A 13842-nucleotide genomic window follows, 5' to 3' on the forward strand; every position below is an offset into this window, starting at 1 on the left:
TATATAGCCCTCGTTGGTTAGATTGAACCAGAAGACTGTTAAAACATATATAGCCCTCGTTGGTTAGATTGAACCAGAAGACTGTTAAATCATATATAGCCCTCGTTGGTTAGATTGAACCAGAAGACTGTTAAATCATATATAGCCCTCGTTGGTTAGATTGAACCAGAAGACTGTTAAATCATATATAGCCCTCGTTGGTTAGATTGAACCAGAAGACTGTTAAATCATATATAGCCCACGTTGGTTAGATTGAACCAGAAGACTGTTAAATCATATATGTTAAATCATATATAGCCCTCGCTGGTTAGATTGAACCAGAAGACTGTTAAATCATATATAGCCCTCGTTGGTTAGATTGAACCAGAAGACTGTTAAATCATATATAGCCCTCGTTGGTTAGATTGAACCAGAAGACTGTTAAATCATATATAGCCCTCGTTGGTTAGATTGAACCAGAAGACTGTTAAATCATATATAGCCCTCGTTGGTTAGATTGAACCAGAAGACTGTTAAATCATATATAGCCCTCGTTGGTTAGATTGAACCAGAAGACTGTTAAATCATATATAGCCCTCGTTGGTTAGATTGAACCAGAAGACTGTTAAATCATATATAGCCCTCGTTGGTTAGATTGAACCAGAAGACTGTTAAATCATATATAGCCCTCGTTGGTTAGATTGAACCAGAAGACTGTTAAATCATATATAGCCCTCGTTGGTTAGATTGAACCAGAAGACTGTTAAATCATATATAGCCCTCGTTGGTTAGATTGAACCAGAAGACTGCAGCGTCAGTGACTGTATATCAGGCTGACAGTTGGTACTCCCTCCTTCACTCCCACGGTCCAGCTGGTGCGTTCTGTATACTGTCTACACCGGGTCACTGTGCACCGGGTCACTCTGCACCGGGTCACTCTGCACCGGGTCACTCTGCACCGGGTCACTCTGCACCGGGTCACTGTGCACCGGGTTACTGTGCACCGGGTCACTCTGCACCGGGTCACTCTGCACCGGGTCACTGTGCACCGGGTCACTCTGCACCGCGTCACTCTGCACCGGGTCACTGTGCACAGGGTCACTCTGCACCACGCCTCTGCACCGCGTCACTCTGCACCGCGTCACTCTGCAATCATCTGCACCGCGTCACTCTGCACCGCGTCACTCTGCACCAGGGTCACTGTGCACCGGGTCACTCTGCACCGCGTCACTCTGCACCGCGTCACTCTGCACCGGGTCACTCTGCACCGCGTCACACTGCACCGCGTCACTCTGCACCGGGTCACTCTGCACCGCGTCACACTGCACCGCGTCACTCTGCACCGGGTCACACCGCACCGCGTCACTCTGCACCGGGTCACTCTGCACCGAGTCACTCTGCACCGGGCACTCTGCACCGGGCACTCTGCACCGGGTCACACTGCACCGCGTCACTCTGCACCGGGTCACACTGCACCGCGTCACTCTGCACCGCGTCACTCTGCACCGGGTCACTCTGCACCACGTCACTCTGCACCGTGTCACTCTGCACCGGGTCACTCTGCACCGCGTCACTCTGCACCGCGTCACTCTGCACCGCGTCACTCTGCACCGCATCACTCTGCACCGGGTCACTCTGCACCGGGTCACTCTGCACCGCGTCACACTGCACCGCGTCACACTGCACCGCGTCACACTGCGTATCGCTTTGAACCAATCCGAGGTAGGTGGATAGTCAGTCAGTGGTTTGGCATCCTGTGTACTCATCTGGCTTTGAGTCTCTAATTCCGTTTGTTCCTCTCCCCTCTTCCTCCTCTTTCTCTCCTCTATTCCTCCGCTTCCGCCACTCCCCTCGTCTTCTCCCTCCTCTCCTGTCTTCTCCCCGCTTCTCCCTCCTCTCCTTTCTTATCCCTCCTCCTGTCTTCTCCCTCCTCTCCTGTCTTCTCCCTCCTCTCCTGTCTTCTCCCTCCTCTCCTGTCTTCTCCCTCCTCTCTTGTCTTCTCCCTTCTCTCCTGTCTTCTCCCTCCTCTCCTGTCTTCTCCCTCCTCTCCTGTCTTCTCCCTTCTATCCCGTCTTCTCCCTCCTCTCCTGTCTTCTCTCTCCTCTCCTGTCTTCTCCCTCTTCTTTCTCCTCTCCCCTAATCTTCTTCCTCTCCCTCTTCCTCCTCTCCCCTCATCTTCCTTCTCTTCTGTACTCTCCCTCCTCTTCCCTCCTCTCCCTGTTCTTCCTCCTCTCCCCTCTTTTTCCCTCCAGACGTGGATGAACTGGGTGTCCATCACCTTCAGTGTGGGTCTGTTCTTTACTGTGGCTCTGTGTTACAACGCTTCCTGTCCCACATGCTACTCCCCCTCCAACCCTTACTGGACCATGCAGAGACTGCTGGGGGAACCGCTCTTCTACCTGCTCTGTGTCATCACTCCTGTAGCCGCCCTGCTGCCCAGGTTAGTAAGGGGGAGGTGTGTGAGTGTGTATGAGAGAGAGAACATGTGGGATGTGCAGGTTGTTGTTTAAGAGTCCTATGTTATTAATGACAGCCTTTCATGTTTATTCCAAGGAGCTGGTATTTCTATCGCAGTGCGCTGTCTGGTGTGTCTGTCTCTGTGTATGTCAAATCAAATGTTATTTGTCACGTGCCAAATACAACAGGTGTAGTAGACCTTACAGTGAAATGCTGAATACAACAGGTGTAGTAGACCTTACAGTGAAATGCTGAATACAACAGGTGTAGTAGACCTCACAGTGAAATGCTGAATACAACAGGTGTAGTAGACCTTACAGTGAAATGATGAATACAACAGGTGTAGTAGACCTTACAGTGAAATGCTGAATACAACAGGTGTAGTAGACCTTACAGTGAAATGCTGAATACAACAGGTGTAGTAGACCTAACAGTGAAATGCTGAATACAACAGGTGTAGTAGACCTCACAGTGAAATGCTTATTCACAAGCCCTTAATCAACAATGCAGTTTAAAGAAAAATATGTGTAAAGAAATAGAAAAGAAAAGAAAAGTAACAAATAACAGCTGCAGTAAAATAGCGAGGCATATATATACAAGGGGTACCAGTACAGAGTCAATTGTGGGGTCACCGGTTAGTCGAGGTAATGTAGGTAGAGTTAAAATGACTGCATAGATTATTTTGTATTTATTTAATTTCACCTTTATTTAACCAGGTAGGCAAAAAAGCAAAGCAGTTCGACACATATCAAATACAGAGAATGTTGATTATTTATTTATTTTTTATATTTTTTATTTCAACGACACAGAGTTACACATGGAGTAAAACAAACATACAGTCAATAATACAGTAGAAACAAGTCTATATACGATGTGAGCAAATGAGGTGAGATAAGGGAGGTAAAGGCAAAAAAAGGCCATGGTGGCAAAGTAAATACAATATAGCAAGTAAAACACTGGAATGGTAGATTTGCAGTGGAAGAATGTGCAAAGTAGAAATACAAATAATGGGGTGCAAAGGAGCAAAATAAATACAATATAGCAAGTAAAACACTGGAATGGTAGATCTGCAATGGAAGAATGTGCAAAGTAGAAATATAAAATGGGAGCGTTGTAAATAATAATGGGGGGTGTTGTAAATAATAATGGGGGGTTGTATATAATAATGGGGGGTTGTATATAATAATGGGGGGTTGTATATAATAATGGGGGGGGGTTGTATATAATAATGGGGGGTTGTATATAATAATGGGGGGTTGTAAATAATAATGGGGGGTTGTATATAATAATGGGGGGTTGTATATAATAATGGGGGGGGTTGTATATAATAATGGGGGGTTGTATATAATAATGGGGGGTTGTATATAATAATGGGGGGTTGTATATAATAATGGGGGGTTGTATATAATAATGGGGGGTTGTAAATAATAATGGGGGGTTGTAAATAATAATGGGGGGTTGTAAATAATAATGGGGGTTGTATATAATAATGGGGGTTGTAAATAATAATGGGGGGGTTGTATATAATAATGGGGGGTTGTATATAATAATGGGGGGTTGTATATAATAATGGGGGTTGTATATAATAATGGGGGGTTGTATATAATAATGGGGGGTTGTATATAATAATGGGGGGTTGTAAATAATAATGGGGGGTTGTATATAATAATGGGGGGGTTGTATATAATAATGGGGGGTTGTATATAATAATGGGGGGTTGTATATAATAATGGGGGGGGGTTGTAAATAATAATGGGGGGGTTGTAAATAATAATGGGGGTTGTATATAATAATGGGGGGTTGTATATAATAATGGGGGGTTGTAAATAATAATGGGGGGTTGTAAATAATAATGGGGGGGTTGTAAATAATAATGGGGGGTTGTATATAATAATGGGGGTTGTATATAATAATGGGGGGTTGTAAATAATAATGGGGGGTTGTATATAATAATGGGGGTTGTATATAATAATGGGGGGTTGTATATAATAATGGGGGGTTGTATATAATAATGGGGGGTTGTAAATAATAATGGGGGGTTGTATATAATAATGGGGGGTTGTAAATAATAATGGGGGGTTGTAAATAATAATAATGGGAGGGTTGTAAATAATAATGGGAGGGTTGTAAATAATTATTATTAACAGAGAGGGCCTTCTCACATATAACTGAAGTCAGTAGTTTACATACACCTCAGCCAAATACATTTAAACTCAGTTTTTCACAATTCCTGACATTTAATCCATGTAAAAATTCCCTGTCTTTGGTCAGTTAGGATCACCACTTTATTTAAGAATGTGAAATGTCAGAATAATAGTAGAGAGAATTATTTATTTCAGCTTTAATTTCTTTCATCACATTCCCAGTGGGTCAGAAGTTGCCGTATACTCAATTAGTATTTGGTAGCATTGCCTTTAAATTGCTTAACTTGGGTCAAACATTTCGGGTAGCCTTCCACAAGCTTCCCACAATAAGTTGGGTAAATTTTGGCTCATTCCTCCTGACAGAGCTGGTGTAACTGAGTCAGGTTTGTAGGCCTCCTTGCTCGCACATGCTTTTTTAGTTCTAACCACAAAGTTTCTATAGGATGGAGGTCAGGGCTTTGTGATGGCCACTCCAATACCTCCAATACCTTGACTATTGTCGTTAAGCCATTTTGCCACAACTTTGGAAGTATGCTTGGGTCATTGTCCATTTGGAAGACCCATTCGCGACCAAGCTTTAACTTCCTGACTGTCTTGGGATGTTGCTTCAATATATCCACATAATTTTCCGTCCTCATGATGCCATCTATTTTGTGAAGTGCACCAGTCCCTCCTGCAGCAAAGCACTCCCACAACATGATGCTGCCACCCTCGTGCTTCACTGTTGGGATGGTGTTCTTCAGCTTTCAAGCCTCCCCCTTTCTCCTCCAAACATAACAATGGTAATTATGGACAAACAGTTGTATTTTTGTTTCATCAGACCAGAGGACATTTCTCCAAAAAGTGCAATCTTTGTCCCCATGTGCAGTTGCAAACCGTAGTCTGGCTTTTTTTATGGCGGTTTTGGAGCAGTGGCTTCTTCCTTGCTGAGCGGCCTTTCAGGTTATGTCGATATAGGACTCGTTTTACTCTGGATATAGATACTTTTGAACCTGTTTCCTCCAGCATCTTCACAAGGTCCTTTGCTGTTGTTCTGGGATTGATTTGCACCTTTCGCACCAAAGTACATTCATCTCTAGGAGACAGAATGCGTCTCTAGGAAAAAGATGGCGTCTCTAGGAGACAGATGGCTGCGTGGTCCCATGGTGTTTATACTTGCGTACTATTGTTTGTACAGATGAAAGTGGTACCTTCAGGCATTTGGAAATTGCTCCCACGGATGAACCAGTATTGTGGAAGTCTACAATTTATTTTCTGAGGTCTTGGCTGATTTCTTTTGATTTTCCCATGATATCAAGGAAAGAGGCACTGAATTTGAAGGTAGGTCTTGAAATACATCCACAGGTACACCTCCAATTTACTCAAATTATGTCAATTAGCCTATCAGAAGCTCCTAAAACCATGACATCTTTTTTCTGGAATGTTCCAAGCTGTTTAAAGGCGCAGTCAACTTAGTGTATGTAAACTTCTGACTGTGATTGTGATACAGTGAATTATAAGGGAAATAATCTGTCTGTAAACAATTGTTGGAAAAATTACCTGTGTCATGAACAAAGTAGATGTCCTAACCGACTTGCCAAAACTATAGTTTGTTAACAAGAAATTTGTGAAGTGGTTAAACACTTAGGTTGGAGTCATTAAAACTAGTTTATGTAAACTTCCCACTTCAACTGTATGTGTTCCTTTTGTCCAGGTGTGAAAGGGCAGTGTAGAGTGCAATAGAGATTGCATCATCTGTGGATCTGTTTGGGCGGTATGCAAATTGGAGTGGGTCTAGGGTTTCTGGGAAAATGGTGTCGATGTGAGCCATGACCAGCCTTTCAAAGCACTTCATGACTACATACACTAAGGCAGGTTACCTTAGTGTTCTTGGGCACGGGGACTATGGTGGTCTGTTTGGTCTGTCTGGTCTGGGACTTTGTCCCTAATGGCAGCCAGCCCACAGGGCTCTTCAAAAGTAGCCAGCCCACAGGGCTCTTCAAAAGTAGCCAACCCACAGGGCTCTTCAAAAGTAGCCAACCCATAGAGCTCTATTTAGAAGTAGCCCAACAGGGCTCTTCAAAAGTAGCCAACCCATAGAGCTCTATTTAAAAGTAGCCAACCCATAGAGCTCTATTCAAAAGTAGCCAGCCAACAGGGCTCTTCAAAAGTAGCCAACCCATAGAGCTCTATTTAAAAGTAGCCAACCCATAAGGCTCTGTTCAAAAGTAGCCAGCCCATAAGGCTCTATTCAAAAGTAGCCAGCCCATAAGGCTCTATTCAAAAGTAGCCAGCCCACAGGGCTCTATTTAAAAGTAGCCAGCCCATAAGGCTCTATTCAAAAGTAGCCAGCCCACAGGGCTCTTCAAAAGTAGCCAACCCATAGAGCTCTATTTCAAAGTAGCCAGCGCATAGGACTCTATTCAAAAGTAGCCAGCCCATAGGGCTCTATTCAAAAGTAGCCAGCCCATAGGGCTCTATTCAAAAGTAGCCAGCCCATTGGGCTCTATTCAAAAGTAGCCAGCCCATAGGGCTCTATTCAAAAGTAGCCAGCCCATAAGGCTCTATTCAAAAGTAGCCAGCCCACAGGGCTCTTCAAAAGTAGCCAACCCATAGAGCTCTATTTCAAATTAGCCAGCGCATAGGACTTTATTCAAAAGTAGCCAGCCCATAGGGCTCTATTTAAAAGTAGCCAGCCCATAAGGCTCTATTCAAAAGTAGCCAGCCCATAGGACTCTATTCAGTAGTGCACTATATAGAGAGTATGGTTTCATTTAGGGCTCACACTGACTCATTTCTCCTCTCCATTCTCTCGCTCTCCATTCAGATACTTCTACAGGGCGTGTCAGAGCTCTCTGTTCCCCACTCCAGTCCAGGTCGGCAGGCAGCTGGACAAACTGCCCAGTGACACCCGTAGAAACATCCTCAGTCTCAGCCGAGTCCAGGCCGGGTCACTTCTGCATCTCAGACCGCCCTTCCTGTCTTCACTTTCCTTCACTGGACCCTTGACTAAAGACTGCAGCCACAGGGCCACTTCCACCCAAAACCAGTACAGCTTCACCAGGGGCCAGGCCAAGAGTCCTGAGGGCCGTCTGGACCTGTCCTTACGGGGGGATGAGGCTGGGAAGGATCAGGGGAAGGGCTGGGGCTCTGGCAGTCCTGGAGACAGTCAGAGGAGGCTTGAAGATGATGATCAGTACACACTGGCCTCCACAGAGACTGATACTCTGCCTTATACCAAAGCCAAAGAAGCTCCTCGGCCTGAGGCAGGGTGTATGGCTGGAGCAGGGGCTGGGAGTATGGCAGGGGCTGGGAGTATGGCAGGGGCTGGGAGTATGGCAGGAGCCGGGAGTATGGCTGGAGCAGGGGCTGGGAGTATGGCTGGAGCCGGGAGTATGGCTGGAACAGGGGCTGGGAGTATGGCTGGAGCAGGGGCTGGGAGTATGGCTGGAGCAGGGGCTGGGAGTATGGCTGGAGCAGGGGCTGGGAGTATGGCTGGAGCAGGGGCTGGGAGTATGGCTGGAGCAGGGGCCGGGCCAGATTACCTTCAGGCTCCTCTCACCCAGGACAATGACTGTCAGGACATTACTGTTCTTGATCCCTCGGACCTAAATCTGTCCAGCTTTATCACCTCCACACCCCTTCTGACCACAACCCAGTCAGAGACCATCCAACTGACTCTGCCCCCTGCTGATGGTTCCCAGTCTGCAGCCTACAGATGGAACTATGAGAACCATGACACTACGCCACACAGACCACCTGACCACAGGCTCCTCCCTCCTACAGACAGACCAGAACACCCCCAGGCCACGCCCACCTGTCCTAAAGAAAACGTGTGGCTCCAAACCACCTCTCTATGATGTATTATAGCCTTAATATCTATGTATTCTTCTTCTCAGATTTACATGATAGCTCTATTGAATTTTATTTTTCAAGAGGATTTATTTTATCAAAGTTATTATCATCATTATTCATGTACATGTTTTAGGTCCAATAGCAGCCGCTTTCATCTCCATATCAAGTCATTTCTGGGTAACAATTAACTACCTTAACTGTGATTGTTTTCAATTAAAAGGGTCAAAAAGAAAAATATCAATTTCTCAAGCAAGAATTTAGCTCGGACTGTCTGGGAGTGGTCTTAGTGGGGAGGGGAAAACTGAAAACTAGATGTTATTGGCATAGAGAGAATATTGGAACTCTTTCTTATTGGTCTGTTAACTAATTTACCGCATGGTGATGTCACCAGGCAGGTCAAAACGACATCCCACCAAAACAGGCGGAAATTTAAGGCGGTCTTTTCAAACAGCTTTTACACTAAAAGGGCATTATTATAATTTTCACAATTTCACAGTATTATTGCAATATCATAGTATGGAAATATACACTCACCGGACAGTTTATTAGGTACACCCATTTAGTACTGAGTCGGACCCCCCTTTTCCTCCAGAACAGCCTGAATTCTTTGTGGGCATGGATTCTAAAAGGTGTTGGAAACATTCCACAGCCCATGCTGAGATGATGGCATCGCATAGTTGCTGCTGATTGGACGACGGTACGTTCATGCTGCCAGCGGCCTGTTCCTTCTCATCCCAAAGATACTCTATTGGGTTTGGACAGCAACAATGGTCACATGCTGTGGCGTTCAATCCTTTTGCTCAATTGGTATCAAGGGACCTAAATGTGTGCCAGCAAAACATTCCCCACAGCGCCATCTTGTACCATTGAGACCAGGCAGGATGCTGACTCTGCCATGAGCATGACACTACAGAAATCGTGTTTCGACCCGACCAGGCGATTCTTCCACTCCTCAAATTGTCCAGTGTTGTTGCCCACTGGAACCTCTTCCTCTTGTTTTTATCTGATGGGAGTAGAACCCGGTGTTGCAATAGAACCATCCGTGACAAAGACCGAGGAGTTGTGCGTTTCCGAGATGCTGCTCTGCACACCACTGTTGTACTGTGTCGTTAATTGTCTGTCTGTGGCCCGCCTGTTTAGCTTGCACGGTTGTTCTTCGACCTCTCACCTACGAGCTGTTTTCACCCACAGGACTGTCGCTGATTGGATGTTTTTGTTTGCGCACCATTCTTGGTAAACCCTAGACACTGTCATGTGTGAAAAGCCCAGGAGGGCAGCCGTTTCTGAGATACTGGATCCGGCGTGCCTGGCACTGACGATCATATCACGCTCATAGTCTCTTAGGTCGTTTAGCATATTCTGACGTAAAATGCTGCCGGTGTGTCTGCTGCCGGTGTGTCTGCTGCCGGTGTGTCTGCTGCCGGTGTGTCTGCTGCCGGTGTGTCTGCTGCCGGTGTGTCTGCTGTCGGTGTGTCTGCTGTCGGTGTGTCTGCTGTCGGTGTGTCTGCTGCCGGTGTGTCTGCTGTCGGTGTGTCTGCTGCCCGTGTGTCTGCTGCCTGCTGCCGGTGTGTCTGCTGTCGGTGTGTCTTCTGCCCGTGTGTCTGCTGCCCGTGTGTCTGCTGCCCGTGTGTCTGCTGCCCGTGTGTCTGCTGCCCGTGTGTCTGCTGCCCGTGTGTCTGCTGCCCGTGTGTCTGCTGTCGGTGTGTCTGCTGCCTGCTGTCGGTGTGTCTGCTGCCTGCTGTCGGTGTGTCTGCTGTCGGTGTGTCTGCTGTCGGTGTGCCTGCTGCCGGTGTGTCTGCTGCCTGTGTGTCTGCTGCCGGTGTGTCTGCTGCCGGTGTGTCTGCTGCCGGTGTGTCTGCTGCCGGTGTGTCTGCTGCCTGTGTGTCTGCTGCCTGTGTGTCTGCTGCCTGTGTGTCTGCTGCCGGTGTGTCTGCTGCCGGTGTGTCTGCTGCCGGTGTGTCTGCTGCCGGTGTGCCTGCTGCCGGTGTGTCTGCTGCCGGTGTGTCTGCTGCCGGTGTGTCTGCTGCCGGTGTGTCTGCTGCCGGTGTGTCTGCTGCCGGTGTGTCTGCTGCCGGTGTGTCTGCTGCCCGTGTGTCTGCTGCCCGTGTGTCTGCTGCCCGTGTGTCTGCTGTCGGTGTGTCTGCTGCCTGCTGTCGGTGTGTCTGCTGTCGGTGTGTCTGCTGTCGGTGTGTCTGCTGCCCGTGTGCCTGCTGCCCAGTGTGTCTGCGGTCGGCTGTCGGTGTGTCTGCGGTCGGCTGTCGGTGTGTCTGCTGCCTGCTGTCGGTGTGTTTGCTGTCGGTGTGTTTGCTGCCGGTGTGTCTGCTGCCGGTGTGTCTGCTGCCGGTGTGTCTGCTGCCTGTGTGTCTGCTGCCTGTGTGTCTGCTGCCGGTGTGTCTGCTGCCGGTGTGTCTGCTGCCGGTGTGTCTGCTGCCGGTGTGTCTGCTGCCGGTGTGTCTGCTGCCGGTGTGTCTGCTGCCGGTGTGTCTGCTGCCGGTGTGTCTGCTGCCGGTGTGCCTGCTGTCGGTGTGCCTGCTGTCGGTGTGCCTGCTGTCGGTGTGCCTGCTGCCGGTGTGCCTGCTGCCGGTGTGCCTGCTGCCGGTGTGTCTGCTGTCGGTGTGCCTGCTGCCGTTGTGTCTGCTGCCGTTGTGATCCACTTTTGTGAACATGGTGTTGTACCTATTAAACTGGCTGGTAAAAAACGTTTTTGACTACACTGGGCCTTTATATAAAAAAAAACATTGAGAATAGAGTTTATACAACTGGACTTTCTGTGTGTATTATCATTTTGGAAGAAAGCTGTCCGTTATGTGAATGCTGGAGGGGTTTGTTTGAAACCAGAGAGCAAGACCACAGGCTTTCTGTTATCAGTTTGTTTATTCTCTCTGATAGGAGGGGAAGCACAGAGCTACTGTTCTGCTTCGTATCCATCCCCTCAGCTATGTAACCTATTGACTGTGTACCAAAGTGGCGTTGCTCTTCAATCTTATTAATAAGAATAATTAGGTGGGGGTTTATTTCTTCTATTTCACACATGTACAAGACTGTATTATTAAACATGTGAATTGGAAATGTATTTTTTGCACATCCCAACTCCCCTGAGACACAGCCTCAGAGTGTGGTCAAGGCCTGGGATATCAGCCATTAATGATGGTGACCCTGGACAACTCCCTCTGAGACACAGCCTCAGAGTGTGGTCAAGGCCTGGGATATCAGCCATTAATGATGGTGACCCTGGACAACTCCCCTGAGACACAGCCTCAGAGTGTGGTCAAGGCCTGGGATATCAGCCATTAATGATGGCCTGACCCTGGACAACTCCCCCTGAGACACAGCCTCAGAGTGTGGTCAAGGCCTGGGATATCAGCCATTAATGATGGCAACTCCCCCTGAGACACAGCCTGAGTGTGGTCAAGGCCCCCCCTGGACAACTCCCCCTGAGACACAGCCTCAGAGTGTGGTCAAGGCCTGGGATATCAGCCATTAATGATGGTGACCCTGGACAACTCCCCCTGAGACACAGCCTCAGAGTGTGGTCAAGGCCTGGGATATCAGCCATTAATGATGGTGACCCTGGACAACTCCCCCTGAGACACAGCCTCAGAGTGTGGTCAAGGCCTGGGATATCAGCCATTAATGATGGTGACCCTGGACAACTCCCCTGAGACACAGCCTCAGAGTGTGGTCAAGGCCTGGGATATCAGCCATTAATGATGGTGACCCTGGACAACTCCCCTGAGACACAGCCTCAGAGTGTGGTCAAGGCCTGGGATATCAGCCATTAATGATGGTGACCCTGGACAACTCCCCCTGAGACACAGCCTCAGAGTGTGGTCAAGGCCTGGGATATCAGCCATTAATGATGGTGACCCTGGACAACTCCCCCTGAGACACAGCCTCAGAGCCCTGGGATATCAGCCATTAATGAGGTGTGTGACACAGCCTCAAGTGCCTGGGATATCAGCCATTAATGATGGTGACGCCTGGTACAGCCATGGACAACTGGACAACTCCCCCTGAGACACAGCCTCAGAGTGTGGTCAAGGCCTGGGATATCAGCCATTAATGATGGCGACCCTGGACAACTCCCCCTGAGACACAGCCTCAGAGTGTGGTCAAGGCCTGGGATATCAGCCATTAATGATGGTGACCCTGGACAACTCCCCCTGAGACACAGCCTCAGAGTGTGGTCAAGGCCTGGGATATCAGCCATTAATGATGGTGGACCCTGGACCTGGGAACAGCCATTAATGATGGTGACCCTGGACAACTGAGACACAGCCTCAGAGTGTGGTCCCTGGGATATCAGCCATTAATGATGGTGACCCTGGACAACTCCCCCTGAGACACAGCCTCAGAGTGTGGTCAAGGCCTGGGATATCAGCCATTAATGATGGTGACCCTGGACAACTCTGGACACAGCCTCAGAGTGTGGTCAAGGCCTGGGATATCAGCCATTAATGATGGTGACCCTGGACAACAGACACAGCCTCAGAGTGTGGTCAAGGCCTGGGATATCAGCCATTAATGATGGTGACCCTGGACAACTCCCCTCAGAGTGTGGTCAGGCCTGGGATATCAGCCATTAATGATGGTGACCTGAGACACAGCCTCAGAGTGTGGTCAACCTGGGATATCAGCCATTAATGTGGTGACAGCCATTAATGATCAGGTGACCCTGCCATTAACAATCCCCCCCTGAGACACAGCCTCAGAGTGTGGTCAAGGCCTGGGATATCAGCCATTAATGATGGCGACCCTGGACATCCCCTGAGACACAGCCTCAGAGTGTGGTCATTATTAAACTGTGGATATCAGCCATTAATGATGGTGACCCTGGACAACTCCCCTGAGACACAGCCTCAGAGTGTGGTCAAGGCCTGGGATATCAGCCATTAATGATGGCGACCCTGGACAACTCCCCCTGAGACACAGCCTCAGAGTGTGGTCAAGGCCTGGGATATCAGCCATTAATGATGGTGACCCTGGACAACTCCCCTGAGACACAGCCTCAGAGTGTGGTCAAGGCCTGGGATATCAGCCATTAATGATGGTGACCCTGGACAAGACTCCCCTGAGCCATTAACACAGCCTCAGAGTCAGTGGGTCAAGGCCTGGGATATCAGCCATTAATGATGGCGACCCTGGACAACTCCCCCTGAGACACAGCCTCAGAGTGTGGTCAAGGCCTGGGATATCAGCCATTAATGATGGTGACCCTGGACAACTCCCCTGAGACACAGCCTCAGAGTGTGGTCAAGGCCTGGGATATCAGCCATTAATGATGGTGACCCTGGACAACTCCCCTGAGACACAGCCTCAGAGTGTGGTCAAGGCCTGGGATATCAGCCATTAATGATGGTGACCCTGGACAACTCCCCTGGGATATCAGCCATGAGACACAGCCTCAGAGTGTGGTCAAGGCCTGGGA

At 48.5% G+C, this 13842-nt stretch overlaps 2 protein-coding genes across 2 annotated transcripts in view; both read left to right on the plus strand.

The window, feature by feature from the left end:
* The window catches only part of atp10a (ATPase phospholipid transporting 10A), a 171996-nt gene extending 162143 nt beyond the window's left edge, over window positions 1-9853 (plus strand). The window contains exons 20-21 of the mRNA XM_064952702.1: window positions 2232-2419; window positions 7387-9853. Of these exons, the coding sequence (XP_064808774.1) occupies window positions 2232-2419; window positions 7387-8419 (1221 nt within the window). The 3' untranslated portion in view covers window positions 8420-9853. The remainder of the gene's footprint in view (window positions 1-2231; window positions 2420-7386) is intronic.
* LOC135525088 (keratin-associated protein 16-1-like) lies at window positions 9784-11063 on the plus strand. The gene is made up of 2 exons (XM_064952842.1): window positions 9784-10585; window positions 10633-11063. The coding sequence occupies exons 1-2, from the start codon at window positions 9784-9786 to the stop codon at window positions 11061-11063; spliced, it is 1233 nt and encodes a 410-aa protein (XP_064808914.1).
* Window positions 11064-13842: the final 2779 nt, after the last annotated feature.

The sequence above is a fragment of the Oncorhynchus masou genome, chromosome 31 (genome assembly GCF_036934945.1).
Source record: "Oncorhynchus masou masou isolate Uvic2021 chromosome 31, UVic_Omas_1.1, whole genome shotgun sequence".
Taxonomy (NCBI): Eukaryota; Metazoa; Chordata; class Actinopteri; order Salmoniformes; family Salmonidae; genus Oncorhynchus; species Oncorhynchus masou.